This window comes from Dendronephthya gigantea, unplaced genomic scaffold (genome assembly GCF_004324835.1).
Source record: "Dendronephthya gigantea isolate DGI-Jeju-01 unplaced genomic scaffold, DenGig_1.0 000031F, whole genome shotgun sequence".
Lineage (NCBI taxonomy): Eukaryota > Metazoa > Cnidaria > Anthozoa > Malacalcyonacea > Nephtheidae > Dendronephthya > Dendronephthya gigantea.
This window is the reverse complement of record NW_021163041.1, coordinates 1,838,872-1,857,921: the sequence shown is the minus strand read 5'-3', so window position 1 is coordinate 1,857,921 and position 19,050 is coordinate 1,838,872. Positions and strand designations below refer to the sequence as shown.

Genomic DNA, 19,050 nt, shown 5'->3' with positions numbered 1-19,050 from the left:
TTGGTGTGTGCGCAGGTAGGTATAGTTATACTGGACGTTGCAGTACCACATATACATGTAATATTCTAGCTAGCGATTGATGGAAATTCTACCTATCGAAATGTACGTCCAACATCCCTGTCTTCTCCAAACTGCGACACATGAGCGGTGTTTCCAAGAATTTAGCGGTATCCTGTGAAGAAGAAAACTTGCACCAAATAAAAATATGAAGTGAAATAACACACTTCGTGTGTCTCATTTTAGCTAAATATTCGACCTTTTTTCAAACACCTTTATCAAACGTTTACGAAATACCTTATCAACTGTCATTGTCCATTCATTGAATGTCTTCCTCACAAACTCGTCTAATGCCTACGAAAAACCCACATTAAAACATTGTCCTGGTGTGTTGTACAATAAAGATTTATTATTCAACAATATCGTGTTTCAATAGTGCGTTTTCTGGCGATCATTCCTCGTGCAAACGGATTTATTCTAAAGAATTTAAGCAATTTAAATAGCAGTTCAATTTGAAATATTGTATTATACCTGAGCCAGCTGTTGATACTGCGCGCGGATCTCATCGCCAGTTCCAATACGAGGCAAAAACGACGCATTGTTTAAAGCCTGAATCAAGAGATAAGTTGACCATCAAAAACCTGCCTGCGGCACATGACAGAATAATTTTCATAAATAATCGATATAGAACATACCAGCATTGGTTTATCAATACGTTTTTTCAACATCCTTGCCCAGTATGCGATGCCTGCATATTTGGGATGCATCGGTGGAAGTTCTTGTGCTTTATTGTTAAACTCTTTTTTGACTGTATTTAGTTCTTCATTGAACAGCTGAAATACTTCCACAGTCTTCTTGTCAATTGTGCGACGGATTGCCTGATAAGAAATTTATTTAGCTTTTGCTAAAATTCAACTGAAAGAGTTAACTGCTGTGATCACCACAGTATCGACTGCATTGAACCACGATTAAACAAATCCATCATTAGTTACAGTGAATCCGTGATAGACCTTACGCAAAATGACCTAACAAACCGTGACACCTGCAGGGAATTCTGGTTTTATTAATCACGGCGAAAAATTCAAACTTCAAAATTTCCCGCCGTTACCGCTTACACCAAAATGCGGGTGTCACGGCTTGTTACGTCATTATGTATGAGGTCTTTTCCTACGCACCTCTCTTGCAGAGAAATGATGAAAAACATCAAGAATTTCGACACCTTCCTCTACCCGACTCAATGAATCAAATGCTGAAGCTATAACATTTTGAACCATAACTTCTAAATCTTTCACGCCTGTACGGAACCTTAACGGTAAAACATACAGCAAGCAAAGGTTAGTTCACTGTACCTAAGAACCTTAACACGCAATATCATAAAAATAAATAATAAAGAATAAAACAGCGAACAGTGGAGCACTAAATTGATCTGAAACTACATTTACATTGTCTTTATGTGTGGATTTGGTAAATGTGATATAAATAACATACGATACACTGACATTGTACGTACCTGTTGTAATCATCATGCCATGTCGTAGCCTAAAATAATCGAAATTATTCCCGCATTAGTTAGTTCTTATGCATCAAAACATTCATAACTAGTCGCACGATCACATCTACCAAAAGAGGAAAATCGTATCTAAAATTGCACGTGTAAACGGGCCTTAATGAAATATCGTCGACTTTGTACTCAGTCAGTAAAAAAAAAGTAAAGTAAATTGAAGCACTAGATAATTACGAATGCTAAAACACTTTACCTTTACGTCCAAAATTGTTTTTCTAACATCTTTCAAAATTTGTAAATTCTTTTCAAACGTCGCCTCGATCTCAAGCAAGCTCCGGACAATGTCAAGACCACGAATACCTCGGAAACAAGGTAACGGCGTCTTAGGGCCTTCATGTCTGCGAGCGAAATGCATCTGACCTTCGCATACCTAAGAAGTAAACAAAAAAAAAACGGTGCTTAATAATAATATTAGCTTAGATATAATAAAAAATTAGCCTCGTTACAAAGCACTGCATTTTAACAGACATAGGCTACAATTACTCGTAAGATAATTCCAACACTTACTAGTCACTGGTCTGGAAAGACAAATTCAATTTCATACCTCAATCAAATCTTTACATCGTTGAAGAAAAGCATCAATTTGTGCAAATATACTGGTTTGATCGAGAATCCAGCCTTGAGACGAGCATCTTATGTGCACTCGACTTACCTGTTTGCATGGATAAAAACAAAAGAAACTTATAAGATTGTGCAAAAAGCAAGGTTAGTCACCGAAGTAGTATGGACACGACCTACCTGGTCATTTTGCTGCAAATTACACTTACCATTGAATAGGTCTCCTTCCATGATTCACAACAAGCTATACTTTCTTGCAATGCATTAAGACTGGTCTGTATACGTCCCTCAAATATATCATCCAGACAAATTGTACTCGTACATCGTTTGATTATTTCATTGCTCACCTAAATTATCAAAGACGACTTACTTGACTTTAAATATAGGCCGTTATGTTTAGACTGGAATACCACTGTTACCGCTGAGAGTATAGGCTACACGAACCAATCAATGTTCTATCACATCAATGTTTTACAGGTAGGTAGGTCAGTGGGCAAACTAGGTAGTTGAAGTACCTGTACTCACCCACCAACTGACCTATTGGGGCTATAATGTTTACTCACATATACGCAGTATGCGAGGAGAGTTAACAGCAGAGAAGAACAACAGAGCCATCTATACCCAATTACTATATACACCTCCCTCCATACATAAGGTCACTGATAAAATACGTGAAAAGGAGGAAATATAAATATACAATATTTCACCTTTCTTAAAAGGCTTGTCAATCGTTCTCTACTTTTGTAATGTTCAGAATTTATCCATATCATGCGAATGAGGCTGAGAAGTTTTGGAAGCATTGCTGGAATATCTTTTGGCTTCGCTTCAGCAAGCTCTTCGCAAGGTGCTTTGAGTGTTGATAAAAATTTCAAATTACTTTGCGCTTGGGCAGATCCATCCTAAACGGGAAAAAAAAGATACATATACAATAGAAGATCAGGGAAGAAATGTGTGCATATTTTATGAACCCGGAACAGCTTGTGTGATCTGGGTTTTTACACGTCGTGTGTGAGTTCCACTACTAGGCATGATTGAAATACAATCGAACACTCTACACAATGTTTCTACGTCGTTACACTATATTTGGGTAGGCAATTTTTTTTTAAACCCAGAATGTTCTTAACTTGCGTATATCCTGTTTTTCACAGATCGGATAGTTCTAATTTTAGAATAGTATCTCCTACTACAGAGAATCTCAGTTTTGGTTCATGAATTAGGACATACCTGAATCAACTTGGAAAGTTTCATAAATGGAGCTACATAGGATGATTTTGCCATTTGCAATATTTTCTGGATGTGTTTTACTCCAGGTTTATCAAGCTGGTCACTGATTCCTGAAAGATCCATACATCTGCTGTTCCAAAATTGAATTTCTTCTAAAGGACCAGAGGTTTCGGCCGTTTCGTACGTGTCCTGACTACTCAACACTTCCTTAATCTGGCGGGTCCAATGTATCATCGAGGCTATGAAAAAATTGAGATCTGCATGAAGTTCACGTATACGAGGTTAGGGAAGTCGTGAGCCTCTTATTATAGCGAGATTTAGTATGAGGACGTGAACGTCAAAGACGACGTGAAAATGCCGAATGGCGTGGCATGTCCATATATAGACCCAACACGCAATTTATTCGCCATTTTCACGTCCTGTTTAACATGACGTTCACGTCCTCGTGCAAAATCTCCCGAATAGCGAGTTTTAGACTGCTGGGGCCAGTTGTTCAAAAGCCGGTTAGTTTAACCCTAGGTTAAAGCAAATCTTTATATGAATTTTTCTAATCGCTTGTTTACAAAATTGAATATCTTTTTTCATCAACATTTTCTGAACTGATAGAAATCATATTTTCTAAAGTTTTAAAACGAACAGTGGTTCAGAAGCACAAAAACTAAAACACTGGATTAAAATTTAACCCAGGGTTACCGTTAACCTAGCTTCGAACAACTGGCCCCTGGAATACCGCTACCACTGAGGGTACATATGGACCAATCAAATGTGATAAGTCTACCAAATCAACCAATCACGGGTGCATGTTTGCATGGACTAAATTAAAAACCAGTAAACACCGTTTGACACAGAATCTGTTGACCAGTTCGAAGAAAAAACAGTTTGACGATAAAAACTTGGTAAACAGGTCACGCTTATTGTATCAACGCATATTTTCTTGGAAATCTCGCTTTCACTGACCTTCTAATCTCTGTACATAGTCTTTGCTCTTTGCAGCTTGTTCAACAGTGAAATTGTTATTCTCATTAGGAATATACAATACAGTTTTCCCTTGCATTTTGTGCCTAGCATCTGTCAGGGATGCCATAAAACGATGCAAGTGTCCAGAGAAATCATTCTTTATACCTTTGATTCAGGTTAAGTCATTATAAAAAATTAAACTAATTAAATATTTTTTGATCTGATATTTTAATCATGTCAATTCAGAATGCCACAAGGTGAACATTCTGGGCAGAATTTGGCATTAATCATGGGTAATTTCGATGGGCAAGGTGTGCATGATATGACTGAAACTGCCTGAAACAGACAAAAACACTTCAAAAAGGGCCTTTGTAGAGAGAATTAGTATGCAAATTCAAGTAGTATGTGCATCTCCAAAAATGTTGAGAAGTGTTTTTGTCAGTATTTTAGGTAATTTATACCACATTTAATGTGAAGGTATTTTTTGAAGATGCTGCAGTCCTACTCCCTAAAAAACACAAGAGGATACTGACTGGCCATGATTTGTTTCCAAAAATTAACGGTGCATAAACATTTGTCATGACTCTGAGCAGACTCTCTATATGATTTCCTTTTATTGTACCAAACTGCAACTTTTTGCCAATGTTCTCTGGTGTCAACTTCACTCCCTGTTGTCTTATTAAATATGACATCTCTTCCATTTTATAAGCTGGAGGCTGAATATTGATGTGAAAACCTGTGTTTGGATCCACATAGGCTATTAGGACAGTCAATTTTGTGTCTCTCAAAAATTTGATGATAACCTCATTATGTTCAGTTGTCCACATGTCTGGTTTAAGTTGACTTAATGTCACTCTCTTTTTGATTAATGGAATCTGTTGACAAAAAAATTTTAAAATTTATAAAAAGCATTCCAGGGACTAACATTTTAGAATTGGATTAAGTTGAACACTGTTGTGAAAAATGTGAAACTCTTTTCCCTAAATAATTATAAAACATGCATGATAAATGAAATACTAGCTAGACATGTTTCATTCAATTCATTGCATGTAGGTAGTTAGGAAACCCGATACAACATTTGCTGATTTACACCCATCCCTAATGATTTATTTATGTAGGCTAGGGTGCCATGTAGCTCTCAGTAAAAATTAATATGCGAGGAAAGGCAGCTAGACCCCGTCAGCATTAATTAGGACGTAATTTTATACTTGAATGTTAGGTGATTCAAACTATATTGTCAGGAACAATCAAGCAAAATCGGAAAACTTTATCACACTTTATCTTATGTCCATATGAGTTAATACAAACCATGTCAAAAACATCAGAAAGTTCCGGTTTTTCATCACCATTGATACTTCCACTTGCAATGCCACTGGCAGACCTAGCAGTGGTACTCTCAGCTTGTTCATTAATAGTCTCTAATCCGTTTTCTAAGTTATTGCTGACAAAATTATCCACTTCTCCATTTTCGATACCATCTATCGATCTCAACTCCGAACTGCTCTCGCCAATATCTTCCATACTGACAAATATGCTTCTTGAAATGGGATTTAGACGACCATGTTTATGAAAGATGAAGCCAGATACTTTCCAAAAACGTCATAGTAAAGAAGCCTATGCCACGCAGGCTAGGAGAGCAGTAATTTGTACATGAATTGTTTAATATACAAAATTCTTCTTATCGCGTTTTCTTTCCAGTTTTATAAGCAAAATATAGCTTTATACCACCGTTTATTGCAGCTTTTGCACCTTACCTTTTATAAAGTCTTGAAGAATATATCCATGGCAACAAAGCTTGACTGACGCACAAAGCATAGAGTACCCAAAAAAATTGCTTAAATACCTCCTTGCCAAAATATAATTTAGCTGAATTAGCCTAGTTGGAAAATCACGGTAGAAAAAACTAAAATACAACAAAACAAGGCAAGAAAAGATTCCAACAAATCTTTACATATACAGGCATAATACTTGTATTATACTCCAGTTTACAACATACAAATTCATAACATGCGCAACAATGCAACATTACTGTCGGCCTCCCCTGGGAATTCCACAGTTTATATTCTAATACTAAAAAACGTTTTTAAAAAATCAAGTCTGTCCAGTGTCTTTGTTATTTTAATGCCTAAGATCCCTAGTGAACGTTTCAAAACACTGATAAAAATACGAAACTCGAAAAAATTTGAGTCGGAACCTATGTCGGAACTCGGAATACTTCGGAAAACTATCTTCGGAGTAATGCTTCGAAGTAGCTTCCGAAGACACCTTCTAAAAGTTTAAAGTTCTTTTCCTGGATGAGTGGATGTGCCAAAGAACAGATAAAAATGAGCGGTCTTGGAACAAAACCAAGCGACAAAAAATATCCTGGCTTTTCGCAAGAAAAGGAGGGGAAATGGACGGGACCTTTCCTATTTATACACGGTGCTGATACCCAGCTGGGCCTAAAAGATAATTGGAATAAGGTTCCAGAGGAAAATCAAAATTGGCAAGACGAAATTGAACTGACAAAACTTGCCATTAGATGTGCCAATGAACTTCGACCCAGGCCGAGATTTTTTGTTGTCTGCGGTGATATGATTGATGCTTTTCCAGGCACAAGAAATTATGAGGCACAGTTTGCAGATTTTAAGAGAGCATTCCAGCAGTTGGACCCTGAGATACCATTGGTTTGTGTCTGTGGCAACCATGATATTGGCGACCAACCCACTGTTGAGAGCATCACTAAATATAGAAGCAATTATGGCGATGATTATTACAGTTTTTGGGTTGGAGGTAGATGATGTTTTTAATGCAATGCATTACAATTTTGATCCAATGCAATGCATTGGGCATTAGAAATTAAATTTGACATTTTGCCATACTCTGGTAATCTCACTAATCTGGGATGTCCAAGGATCGATGCAGTAATTTCAGCATTTTTCTAAGGCTTTTTGCAGATAATTTTCTTCATTTCCTTTACAAAAAATATCTTCTATTGACCCATTTACAATTTAATCTTACATCCTAGTTTATCCCTTTGCACCAAATTTGAGCAATATGTCAATAAAGAGCTGTTGCATTTCAACATACATTTTCAAATCTTTTAGGTACATTATTTATCGTCTTGAACAGCCAGTATTATAAAGATAGCACTTTGGTGGATGACATGAAAAATGATCATGATTTGTGGCTTGATGAGCAATTAAAACTGGCAAAAACTGCCAAGCACACAGTTGTTTTCCAACACATTCCATGGTTTTTGAAGAGTGTTGAAGAACAAGATGAATACTTTAACCTGTGTAAGAAGGACAGAGTAGAAATTCTAGAAAAGTTAAAAGATGCTGGTGTGAAATATGTGTTTGCAGGACATTATCATAGAAATGCTGGAGGTTTTGATGGTGATTTAGAAATGATTGTTACCAGTGCAATAGGGTTTCCACTCGGCAAAGATAAACGAGGAATGCGTGTGGTTAGTGTTAAAGAGAGTGAAATTCAGCATACCTTTGAACATTTAGATAATTTTCCCAAAAATGTAGAATTGTAATAAAATTTGAACAGATCTTCATAGTTGACTTGGGTTGTGTTGTATATAAATTTAATGTAATAATTCATTTAGTAAATAAAATGCATTTGCAAATGACTTTTGTATTGTCTTGTCAAGATTGAGCCTTCTATGCATAAGAAAGCCTGATGTTATAAAATGTTTGATTAGCTTGTTAGTTTTGCAGGTACAATCAAACTAGAGGTTGATTAAATCACAGTATATTAAAATAGAGGTAGAACTTGGGTAGAATGTACGCTTCATAATCACTTAATGTCTGGTTAACATAAGCCAGGGGGTATTTGCCGCTAGTCCGTCTTAACACCCCCCCCCCCGGCTCCCCCTAATCATACTTTCCCATCCACAAGAAGGGCGAAGGCCCCTCTATTTTAATATGAACAGATATGTCAAGTAAACAAGGATTTAAACAAATTCAGATCCATTCCTATAATTCAAATGAAATATATTAGCTCAGAGTTTATTTTGCAGGAGGGAAGGGTGATTAGCGCCGGGGTTTAATACACGGACCCGCAAAATGCTACAGGATGAAGAGTACTATATACTTCCAACTATTGTTGGAAGTATATAGTCCTCTTCAGAAAAAAAAGATGAGTTTTTGGTTATTTATAGTTCAAAAGCAACCTACATTCGATATTGTAAAAAATCACACCCCCAAAACGAAGGATATTGCATCTGCTGTACTCTAAATTTCAAAAATGAAGGTCCCTTTATGGAAAATGCCCCCAACGTAAAAAATCTTGAAAGAGGTCCATGGTGCGTATAATCAAAAGAAAGAAGGAATCCCAAATCACTTGAAAACAATCTTTTGCACGAGCAACACCTTCCGCACAAGAAAAATAACCTACGTTTCAAGTCTCAACACAAACAAATCAGAATTTTGTAATTTTTTAAATTATCTACTTAACCGCAGCAGAATGACAATTAGTGAGAGTACAGATCTAGGGTACCTTCGGGTTCCTATAGTACACAATATCACATGTATAAATATAGTATATTTTAGCCTGGTTTCCATGTCGTAATTCATCAGCTGGTGTGAAAAATTCTTCTCTTCGTCGAGGAATTTTACGCCAGAGGTCGGTGATTAAACGCAACATATGAAGACCAGAAATGCATATGAAAGACCATTCAAATTATGCAATCATTTCTCATTCATCTCAATCATTTCTCCCGGATGACTAAATTTGCCATGTTTTTGGTAACAATATGAATTAGACCCTTAAATAACAACAATTTATACGCTGTACAGACTACAGCAACCGAAATTCAGCAACCCAGAATTGATGGGCTAATCATGTAGACATAACTGGTATACAATAATTATTTTGCAATGAGATACTCAATACTCAATGCGAAATATTAATAATCACATCACATGTGCTACAGTACGAACTTAGATTTTAATCTGTACATGACATACATTAAAGTTTAATATATACATGTTCCTTCAATAAAACTGAGAGGGTAAGAATATTAAACATACTATTATAAATATTTCCCAACCAGCCCTAGAAAAAAACAGCATTAATTTCCTAACCGATTACCTAGAAACCGTCTTTTGACCTAAACCCAAAACTTAACTTCGGTCTTGCATTTTTCGTTTTATTGAGTATGACCTCTTGTGCCCATTTCTCTTGTTTTTTCATCTCCTCCATAGCGTTACGTTTTTCTTCAATTAACTGTCTCTTTTCCGCGACCATTGTAAGACGCTCCTCCGCCTGAATAAAAGTCAATTTAAACGAGTTGACAAACCATGTCATTAAAACTTCGTCGAACATGTTCCACTTATCCTCATAATAAATAGAACACCTTTCCATTTGGGAAACTGGTTTGTATCCACAAATACTGTTACGTGTATTCACAGATTTTAAACTACAATAGGGCCATTTATACGAGTGAAAATAAGCCGCGGCCTAAATAAGCCGGCTTAAATAAGTCGCGAAGAACTCGTATAAACGGTTTATTTACAATTAGCCGCGGCTTATTTAAGCCTAGGCTTCAACCCTGGGCTTATTTTAGCCGCGGCTTGCGAACAAAATGACCGTTTATACGAGCCCTTCACGACTTATTTAAGCCGCGGCTTATTTAGGCCGCGACTTATTTTCACTCGTATAAATAGCCCTAATCTGTCTGTCGTCTTTAGAATGATGCTGCTAATACTTACCCTTTATATGAAAAGTTTATTTATTATATAATAAGGGGCCAAATTGCATATTCCCAAATATTCCCATATTTTGAAAGAAACGGTATTTCGAATTTGGCAACATTACCCAGAAGATGAAAGTCACATCAAAGTTAATTGAACCTCATTTTTTCTGCACTGCAAGTCATACCACCCAAAGAAAAAACTAAGTTCGGTAGAATTTTATTGGTACTGATGACAAGTTTGTTTATATCAAATAAGTTGGCGCAAAGTTCAAACGAAAAGATAAGAAGGATGCTGAGCCAGGCAAAAATCGACTTCAATATTATGTATAAACATAATCTCATTTTGCAGGGGAAAGGTCTACTACCTGTACACCTGAATTCATTTTTAAATCAAACCTTTGGTTTTGCGCACACTTATTAATTTGAGCCAGTGTAAGACACATCTTCCATTCACTTTAAGCTGTGCTTGAACCTTTATTTATAACAAAATGAAGTATCCTCATCAGTTTTGGTCAAGGGGATGAAGTAAAAATATATAACCATGGATGTTGAAAGGAAGATCTCAGCTCAGCATGTCAAACTGACATACAGTGTTTTTCTGTTCTCCAATGAGCATTTATTTACGCTGTATTCACGCTGCCCGGCAAGAATCAATATTCTTAAAAGTCAGTTAAATAATATCAGGTATGGGGCAAAAGATGCAGGCCATGTGTTTTTCCTCTGCCTATACAGAATTTAAAAGTAAACTTGCAACAGATGAATTAGTAAAGCTTGACAGAGTAAATTAGGCAACTGTAGGTTTCATAAACTTGTCACATCAGTTTTAAAATTAAACACACCCCTACTGTGATTAGCAATTTCAGCAAATTGCTAAATTAACACATTAACAATTTTGCTTACCAGTTTATGCTTTATTTCCTCAATTTCAGCATTTTTTGAATCAATTATTTTTTCCAGGCGCTCACGTTCTTTCTTTTCTTGCTCCTGAAAAATTATTAGAATGGTTATATCCACAACTCTCATCATATTTTTATCCTTTTATAATTACCTTAACTACAGATATCCCCACAGGCATATTTACCTAATTAGGTGTCTTTCACCCAGTACACAATCTCCCCAACAATGTTAACAATTAACTGACCAACAGGGTGTAGCATACCCTGTGATGTCTACCTACTTTACCATTAACTACATGTGATTGCCTACAAACTGCAATTGATTTGGTTAATTTCAATGAGAACATTATTATATGACAAAGAATGCCATTATGTTCAAATTGTACACTCTGGGTTCCAAGTAGCTACGGTTGAAATTCTTCATCAATACTTTACTCTCATTACATATATCCACTTAAATGACCAAGAAAGAGCCACTTTTCTACATTTTCCAATACATACATTAAAGCAGTGCAAATTGAAATTTTCCTAAAACCAGTTGAGAAGTTCCACAATCTGCTAATTTCTAGAAGGATATGTGAATGAGCAAATGAATTATTTGTAGACAGTTTAAATTTTTTTTAATTAAGTTTGGCTCGAGAGTTTGGTGGACAGCATTGTTCTTTTGGTTAGGAGCAGAATGAAGTTAGCTCTGAGTTTGTTAAAGAGGATTGTTCTTTAGTTTAGTCCATTTCATAAATGGGACTCACCAATCCAAAATGTTTTTAAAATTGTCTTCAGAACAAAGACTTTGAAGTTTGAAGAAGCATTTCACTGCAGTGCTTACTTCAGAATAAATTTCAAAACAAAGCTATAACAAAAGTTAACTTTCAAATAAATATATGAATCAAGTTTACAACATTATTTTCACACAACATAAATTCTCTATCTGAAATAGCAATATCTGCCATCCAGTCTTATGCAAAGGAAATTTAATATTTTATAGAATACTAAATGTGAGGTAATATAATTTTTCATCCACAAACACTGCAATATCGCCATTGGTCAATCTGGGGCGTGTTGTATAAAAGACTACTTAACTTTTAACTGTAGTTAAGGACAGAATTGGCCAATCAGAGTTGCGTATTTCTGAGTTAACTAGGATTAACTATGCAAAATGTAGTCTGGCCTCTAAACATTATATCATGCTATAGAAACATCTACAGATGCTTGCATGTAACAGTTGACATGTTTAATCTGCTCATAAACATGTTTATTTGCTTCTTGACTGTAAAATGAATTTTAAGATTAGAAATTGTTTTATGAGTAAATCAGACCTTCAACAGTAAAAAGAACATTATAATCAAGGTAGCAAACACATTACCTCCTTCTTCTGTTGGAATTCCTGCTCTTCAGATCTTTTTTTTTCAAATTCCTCTATAATTTGTTTTTCCATTACAGATTTAGCTTCCTCAACTCTCCTGAGTACTTCTAGTTCTATTTCATCTTTACGTTTAGCAAGTTCTTCTTCAACACGTTTAGCAACCATTTCTTCAACCTTTTTTGCTACCTCTTCTTCAACAATCATTTTTTGTCGTTCTGCAGCCCTCCTAGAATCAGATTATCATGTTCAGTAAAATAAGCTTTAAGTTATTAACTTATATGAAACATGACATGTGTGCTGAGCAGAAAGAGAGTTACTGGCCTTGTTAGGCCCCTTATCCCCATACAAGTGTTTTCCTAAAACACAACAGGCACATGACCCACTATGTTATATTCGATTCGTCTCGTTCTTCTGTCTTCTGAAAACGACATTTCAAACCTATCAGCCCAGAATCTTCATGTACTTCACTTACAATTTTCTCTGTTTCTCCATTTCTTCTTGCCTGCTGCTTTCATCTCGTCGTTTATCGGTTTTCTTTACAGTTCTTCCAAACCTATCTACACTAGGAGAGCGAGTTCTTGATCGCTTACTACGTTTTTTTCTGTAACTACTTGGTGACGGTGATCGCCTCTTCACTGGAGAACGACTTTTACTCCGGCTCTTACGGCGATAGGTCTTATCTTTTTTGCTTTTGCGCCGGGGCGATATACTCTTACTTCTTGAACGAGATTCAGATTGCTTACTTCGAGGCATAGTTGATGTAAAATAGGCTAAAAATTGCGATTAAATCTGAACATATCATCCAAAAACTTTACAAAATCTCCTGAAATCCATGAATCATATTATCTAATCCCGCGATGCATTGTGGTTAGAAAGTGATTACTGGGATAAGTAAGTTCCATAGCAAGAACTGGACCCGGCATTGAGGATAAGAACTCTGACACGCACTTCTATCGGTTTAATTTACCGAACTTGAAAGCGCTATAGAAAATAAGAAAAATTCGCTAGAGATATATTGGAAACAACGTATTCTTTGTTTTCGGGAATGACGGGAAATCAAACAATCTCAGGGCGTTTCTCTTCCCTTCAAGGCAACCGGAAAACGATAAACTGTGCACGCATGGCAATCTCTACACTCGACCAAAAAACCACAATATTCTCTTTTTGTTACTTGCATCTGCCAGTGAACTAAAACGTCATTGCAAACAACCAATTTCCAACTGCGGCTACGCGGGGGGTTGTTAGTTGGAAAAGTAATTAGACCAGAGTGGTTACCATCAGTCAAACCATTACACCAGTAACACCACTGTTCATTGCACCAGCCCGCTAAATATTAGTTTCACTACACTGCTTGAACTTTGTGCAATAAATTATTAAATGTATATACCACTGACTTCTTTTTATTTCAATTTGTAGTCAAAAGTAATAAGCTTTGGCTTTGACTTCAGATTTAGAACGACAACGCATCCGCGGCTATAAACTTTGGAACAGAAACAAATTGTCCTCATTAATAATTAATATTATCATTTTTAGTTGTATACAGAGTAAGACGAAGATATCGCTTTCAAGGACAAAGACGTTTACTATAAATATTACTTGATATTTTAATTTTTTTGATTCCGTCGTGCCGTCGAAGCTGAAGTCATTAGTCATTAGTCTTAATCTCCGTTTTCACAGAGGACCATATGATATAGGCTAACATGCACGTAGAGGACCATATGATATAGGCTAACATGCACGTATGGTGACGTTTTAAGATTATGTAGATTACGTACTTTCAGTTTTACGTTATATAAGTCTCTAAATAATTATTTCAATACGTCAGTCAAGAGTTGTTTGTCTACCTTTCTCGGAGAGAGCCGGGGCCGTAATTTATAGGCACAGCCACAGCACCGCGGAAATCAAATATATTGCCCATTCCATTATCCTAGTGATTCGTTGCGATTTAGCTAAGAATACAGCGATAGCGAAAAACAATCTCTCTTTTTAAAGACTGACTGATAATTCAAAGCGTCAGTGAATAAGATTTGACTTTCAAAATCAACTGCGAGGTTAATACATCTTTCCCGCTGCGGCCGCACCAGGTCCAGCTTTGGCTTCATTGAGCATAAGTGAAAGTGTCGGGTCAAGTTTGGCTGCCTCAGAAAATTCATTCAAAGAGAGTACACCATCTTGATTTTTGTCGAAATTCTTAAAAATTCTTTCTGTTCTTTTATCGGACATATCATAAGCCCGACTGTTCTGGTTTAGTACCTTTTCCACGGAATGAACGATCAATTGCATTTCTTTCCTTGTGATAAATCCATTGCCATCAACGTCATAGACTTTGAATGCCCATTCCAATTTCTGATCTGCAGAACCGCGAGTTGTCACTGAGAGTGAAACCATGAATTCTCTAAAATCTGAAAGCAGGAAAGGCTATATTATTATTTATGGTATACATTCTGCCGGGACTAAAAATATGTTGATTTTAAAGGTGATATGATTAACGAGGAGCGGATAAGAAAATTCAAGAAAATTCCGAATATCTGAGATTTGAGTATATATCCCGAAACTGTCATTGACGAGCTGATACGAAAATGCGATTCCAAAGCATGCTCATGGTTATATGGTTTTACCGATTTTTTCAGCGAGCCTGAGATGGGTAGAAATAAAATCGAGTGCCAGCCGAAATGCAGAATGGTATACAACCTCATACTCCACGGGAGGAAAGACCCTGAGTACGAGGTGGACCTGTATATATACGGCAACGAAAAATAATTTAGGGAAGTTGAGGTAAATTTTCCACCGCCCCGGGGGGGGCGCTGTGAGAGCAAAGTAATGTCGTAGATTTTTACACAGCTATCAAGCAGTACTAATAGTTATGCAGGTGCATGTTATCATATGGAGAATCAGAGAACTAATACTATGGAACATAATTATCCTACACCCGGCATTTCCATTTACTAGGCTATATCCATAGTATGGAAAAGAAAATTAGTATATGGATGACAAACGTCCGTATTATTTCCATTGTCCAACTAGCATCTAATTTATAGTGAAGAAGCTGCACCTTCCCGATTTCCAAACTATGGAAAAAAATAAGAAAACAGGAAGTCTCATGCAGCTTTTTGAATTGACTATTAAATACGTTTCCGAGAACAGAGAATTACTAAACATCGGAAAATCCGCGTCTCCAATTTTCTTGAGCGGATTTCTAAGTTGTATGTACTAAAAAAAGCCGACTGTTACTGAGGCTACACTAATCAACAGATCGGATCTCAACACCCCGAGAGTCGACAATTATACCCTGAGAGTTTTTTCTCTTACTCTTTTGTTAACGAAGAGATTTGGGTCAGGGTCTAATTTAGCAATTCTTTAGCAACAAAGTTCGTTTGAGTATCATTTTAAATATATTCCAAAATACGTCTAAGATGCGGTTTAAGGCACCGAAAATTGACGAAAACTTGTAAAGGTAAGTTAGTCTCAGTAGAACTACAGAACGCTGGTTTTAAAAACAAAAAGGTTGGTTTATAAACTCTGAAAGGGAAAAACGTTATCAATCAATAATTTCAAATATATGCTGAAATTGACATAAATATTTTATACAAATGTATCACTGAATAGTTTTCAAGTATAATTACACATACTTCCTTAATCGCTATATCTTGATAACTGATCAAAGTTTAATATGCTACGCACGCAATGGGGTTAGCGGTCAAACTCAAAGACTGAAATTATTTTAATAGATTGCGACCGTCGGTGACATATGAGAATCAGGCTTAACCAGGGCGCAGGCTTTAACGTATATCTTCGAACTTTTCATGCGCCGAACCTAATGCAAATGAACCAAGATCTTTGTTTAAGTTCATTTGCATTCGTTTGCATTCGATGCGACACGTGAAAAGTTTAATGCGACAGGTCGCAATCAGTTGTAGCCACAAAAAGTAATGGCGAATATCTCATTTTAGTAATCAGTTTTTGGACATTCAATATTAGGGTTGTGCTTATTTCAAAACTTAATATTGCGTCCAATAGTTTTGAGCTCAAAGTAGTCAACTCCGGCGCGTGGATGAAAACTGCACGCGCCCCACGTACAGTAAGTACTGCTACATCTCGTCATCTCGACATATTCACGACGAACATCGTGTTTGGTACTACCGCACTGAAATAGTTGCGCGTGATTTGCATTGATGGCAAAATTTGTGTTTTAATATTATTAAGACCGCGATCTCGGTAAAATTTATGTGAATTTTGGAGAACAAACTCGGGACGTTTTCAGTGTGTACAGTAATTTTGCAATTTAGTAATATGTACCTCTTCTCCTAGCTACACACACCCGGCTTGTTGCGTACCAAGGCGGATTAGCAAATTATCAAATTAAGCACTTTAATCAATTGAGTTTAAATTTGAGTTAGCTGTATGGTTTTATATCTCGATTGAAGGCGTACTATCTTCAATTGAATGTTCATCCCCCCCCCCCCAACGCGATGGATGGAAATCTAAAGCCTGGTTCTCAAATGATATCAACGACCGGTCGGTGATAGCTATTGACTGTATTGTCTGTGATCACTAATGAATGCTTTGTTACTTTGAATAAATTTTCTTCCGTCACCTGCCACAAACAATACATCGCCGACTGTCGGTGAAAAATGAGACCATGCTTTAATAAGCATTCATAGAACTTAAACCTGAGGAATTGCTATTGCCGTATTGGCCTACATTGAATTCATAAGAAATAAATGCAACATGCTACACTAAAAGATTTAAGTTCAGTCCAAGACGAAAAAACCAATTTCTATTTAGTTCGAATGTAAGAGTACAAAGCAACAAAACAAGTATTAAGCAAGTAATACAACTGATGAAAAACTTTGGCGAACGTTGCAACAAACGGCCCAATTTAAATATGTTAATTTTTTTAGATGTCCCGGCATATATAAGTTCCAAAACAAACAATTGTATTTAACATAACTTGAAATCATGCATCTTTTATTGCAATTTAAAGTAATTTTGTATTTTTGCACAATAAGAGAAATTAAGACAATCTTACCGATTTTGCCATCCGAATTACCATCGAAGGTACGAAATATATGATCAGCAAACTCCCTCGCATCTCCTTTCGGGAAGAAACTTTGATACATGTTTTCAAACTGCGGCTTGGAAATAAATCCGTCCGGATATTCTTTAATAAATTTTTGATACCATTTTTCCAGTTCTTTTTCTTCAAATTTCGTACGATTTAGGAGATGTATTAATTGATGAGGATCCATTTTACTTTGTTTCTTCCCCATCTTGCCGACGTCGCGAAGGGAAAAGCAAAAGAAATTATTTAAGTTGTGATAAAAAAAAGAATTACGATGTCTAGTATTTTTAAGGATAACGGTAACCACAACTTATAATTTCGTCCTTTCGAATGTTCTAACGCACCCACAATTTTAAGACGATAAATACAAGACTGTGTTAGATGTCGTCCCGCACAACAAACGCTCAGAATGGCTCAGAATGCCGATATTTGCATACATAAGTCTAGTAGCGCGGTGAACGATATTGAGTGGTTGCCTCCTAACGTTAATGTAAATAGATTGTACTGTGACTGACTGACGATATAATGACTAGCGGCGTTTATTCCAAATTGAATGTTTTCTAGCTTTCCTTCTGACGGTGAACCGCATTGATTCATTACACAATGCTTCACACGTGTTGATATTTTTCAACGACTTTCGCTGCACATAATTGCTGTTTATCTGTTTCATGCGTTTTATCTAATGAATATAGTCCGATTTATGCGCGGTTGCTACGCAACACCCTGTAAAACGAAAGATTTGATACATCGGCCGAGCATGATCGGGACTAATACAAATCAGCTTTCACTTCGATCTTGATTACGGTGTCATGTCTTGAACGCCTAGTCATGTGTTTGGGTCTCATTTCAATCATAGTCAGCTGTTGCCGAGTCCAAGAACGTTAGAATAATCAGTTCTTTAAACAAGACACGCCGGGAAGCGTTGTGAATTAAAAATGAAATTAAACATTTAAAATAACACAACTGTGTCTGTGGTGTTAGGCAATATATACTACTCCTCAGCCATTGAAACGCTGCTTCGGATAACACTTGAAAACGCGATCAGTACTTATAGTTTCAATGTTGCCACGTTATTAATAATATTGGTCATAAGTGAATTAATATCGGAACATCTTGATACAATCAACGATATACACCGGCGTTTTTTCAAGAACACTGTTCTCAAAGTTATCAACACCAGAATATAAGCAAAATTCCCAAAAAAGATCACAATATTAAAAAAATGCCAAAAACAAGTTACACCGCATAGTGTAATTTTGATACGGTTTCAACCGTATAATCTAGAGAAAAGATAAGAAAATACCACTGATACAAACAAGAAAGATTAAATCCGATGAAGTTGGCGACGTTGTGACAACCATTAATTTGAAAACAGAACATTCTATCTAGCATCTCCATAGCAACTCATAACATAAGAAAATGATGGATAAAAAGGTAAAAAAAGTGTCCTAATCTTATTGTGGTTATCGTTAGGAAGGGTTAAAAGGACAGAAAAACATATTAGGCAAAATATTTATCATTACGATAACAGCTTTCACGTCTTTTTCAAACATTTTTAGTAACTGAATATCTGTTGCAGCTGACATCCATGAACAATAAATTAAAGTCGCCAATGCTTATGAATAATTAGAAAATTGCAAGCAGCTGAAAGTTGACTGAAATAATAAATTAAGAAGTAAATGGAGAAAAATATCCTCCATATTTCCATTCCCTCAAAGATTCAGAAATATGTATGAACCTGCA

The 19,050-nt window shown here is 36.2% G+C and overlaps 4 protein-coding genes across 5 annotated transcripts in view; 1 reads left to right on the top strand and 3 right to left on the bottom strand.

Moving 5' to 3' along the window:
* The window catches only part of LOC114524683 (dynein heavy chain 2, axonemal-like), a 35,339-nt gene extending 29,206 nt beyond the window's left edge, over positions 1–6,133 (bottom strand). The window contains exons 1-15 of one of the 2 annotated variants that reach the window (XM_028545835.1): positions 6,055–6,131; positions 5,609–5,928; positions 4,830–5,175; positions 4,301–4,465; positions 3,344–3,582; positions 2,827–3,018; positions 2,329–2,466; positions 2,106–2,213; positions 1,755–1,931; positions 1,508–1,536; positions 1,173–1,302; positions 693–875; positions 529–606; positions 295–351; positions 93–172 (exon numbers count right to left, since the gene is read on the bottom strand). In XM_028545835.1, the coding sequence (XP_028401636.1) occupies positions 93–172; positions 295–351; positions 529–606; positions 693–875; positions 1,173–1,302; positions 1,508–1,536; positions 1,755–1,931; positions 2,106–2,213; positions 2,329–2,466; positions 2,827–3,018; positions 3,344–3,582; positions 4,301–4,465; positions 4,830–5,175; positions 5,609–5,821 (2,135 nt within the window). In that variant the 5' untranslated portion in view covers positions 5,822–5,928; positions 6,055–6,131. Of the gene's footprint in view, positions 1–92; positions 173–294; positions 352–528; positions 607–692; positions 876–1,172; positions 1,303–1,507; positions 1,537–1,754; positions 1,932–2,105; positions 2,214–2,328; positions 2,467–2,826; positions 3,019–3,343; positions 3,583–4,300; positions 4,466–4,829; positions 5,176–5,608 lie in introns of both variants that reach the window. The other variant, XM_028545834.1, reaches the window with a different exon arrangement.
* A 413-nt stretch (positions 6,134–6,546) lies between these two features.
* LOC114524555 (serine/threonine-protein phosphatase CPPED1-like) lies at positions 6,547–7,919 on the top strand. Its single transcript, XM_028545668.1, has 2 exons — positions 6,547–7,072; positions 7,387–7,919. The coding sequence occupies exons 1-2, from the start codon at positions 6,595–6,597 to the stop codon at positions 7,821–7,823; spliced, it is 915 nt and encodes a 304-aa protein (XP_028401469.1). The 5' UTR covers positions 6,547–6,594; the 3' UTR covers positions 7,824–7,919.
* Positions 7,920–9,078: 1,159 nt separating this feature from the next.
* LOC114524562 (arginine and glutamate-rich protein 1-like) lies at positions 9,079–13,091 on the bottom strand. The gene is made up of 4 exons (XM_028545677.1): positions 12,718–13,091; positions 12,246–12,471; positions 10,887–10,970; positions 9,079–9,556 (listed from the first exon to the last, which is right to left on the bottom strand). The coding sequence occupies exons 1-4, from the start codon at positions 12,996–12,998 to the stop codon at positions 9,383–9,385; spliced, it is 765 nt and encodes a 254-aa protein (XP_028401478.1). The 5' UTR covers positions 12,999–13,091; the 3' UTR covers positions 9,079–9,382.
* Positions 13,092–13,629: 538 nt separating this feature from the next.
* On the bottom strand, positions 13,630–18,253 carry LOC114524650 (neuron-specific calcium-binding protein hippocalcin-like). Its single transcript, XM_028545795.1, has 2 exons — positions 17,275–18,253; positions 13,630–14,647 (listed from the first exon to the last, which is right to left on the bottom strand). The coding sequence occupies exons 1-2, from the start codon at positions 17,513–17,515 to the stop codon at positions 14,298–14,300; spliced, it is 591 nt and encodes a 196-aa protein (XP_028401596.1). The 5' UTR covers positions 17,516–18,253; the 3' UTR covers positions 13,630–14,297.
* Positions 18,254–19,050: the final 797 nt, after the last annotated feature.

Coding starts and splice junctions, on each gene's coding strand:
- LOC114524650 (XM_028545795.1), bottom strand. CDS start 17,515: ATGGGGAAGAAACAAAGTAAAATGGATCCTCATCAATTAATACATCTC. Junction 14,648..17,274: donor TAATTCGGATGGCAAAATCG/GTAAGATTGTCT, acceptor TCCTGCTTTCAG/ATTTTAGAGAATTCATGGTT.
- LOC114524562 (XM_028545677.1), bottom strand. CDS start 12,998: ATGCCTCGAAGTAAGCAATCTGAATCTCGTTCAAGAAGTAAGAGTATA. Junction 12,472..12,717: donor ATGGAGAAACAGAGAAAATT/GTAAGTGAAGTA, acceptor ATCTGATTCTAG/GAGGGCTGCAGAACGACAAA. Junction 9,557..10,886: donor AGGAAATAAAGCATAAACTG/GTAAGCAAAATT, acceptor ACTTTTATTCAG/GCGGAGGAGCGTCTTACAAT.
- LOC114524555 (XM_028545668.1), top strand. CDS start 6,595: ATGAGTGGATGTGCCAAAGAACAGATAAAAATGAGCGGTCTTGGAACA. Junction 7,073..7,386: donor TTACAGTTTTTGGGTTGGAG/GTAGATGATGTT, acceptor CAAATCTTTTAG/GTACATTATTTATCGTCTTG.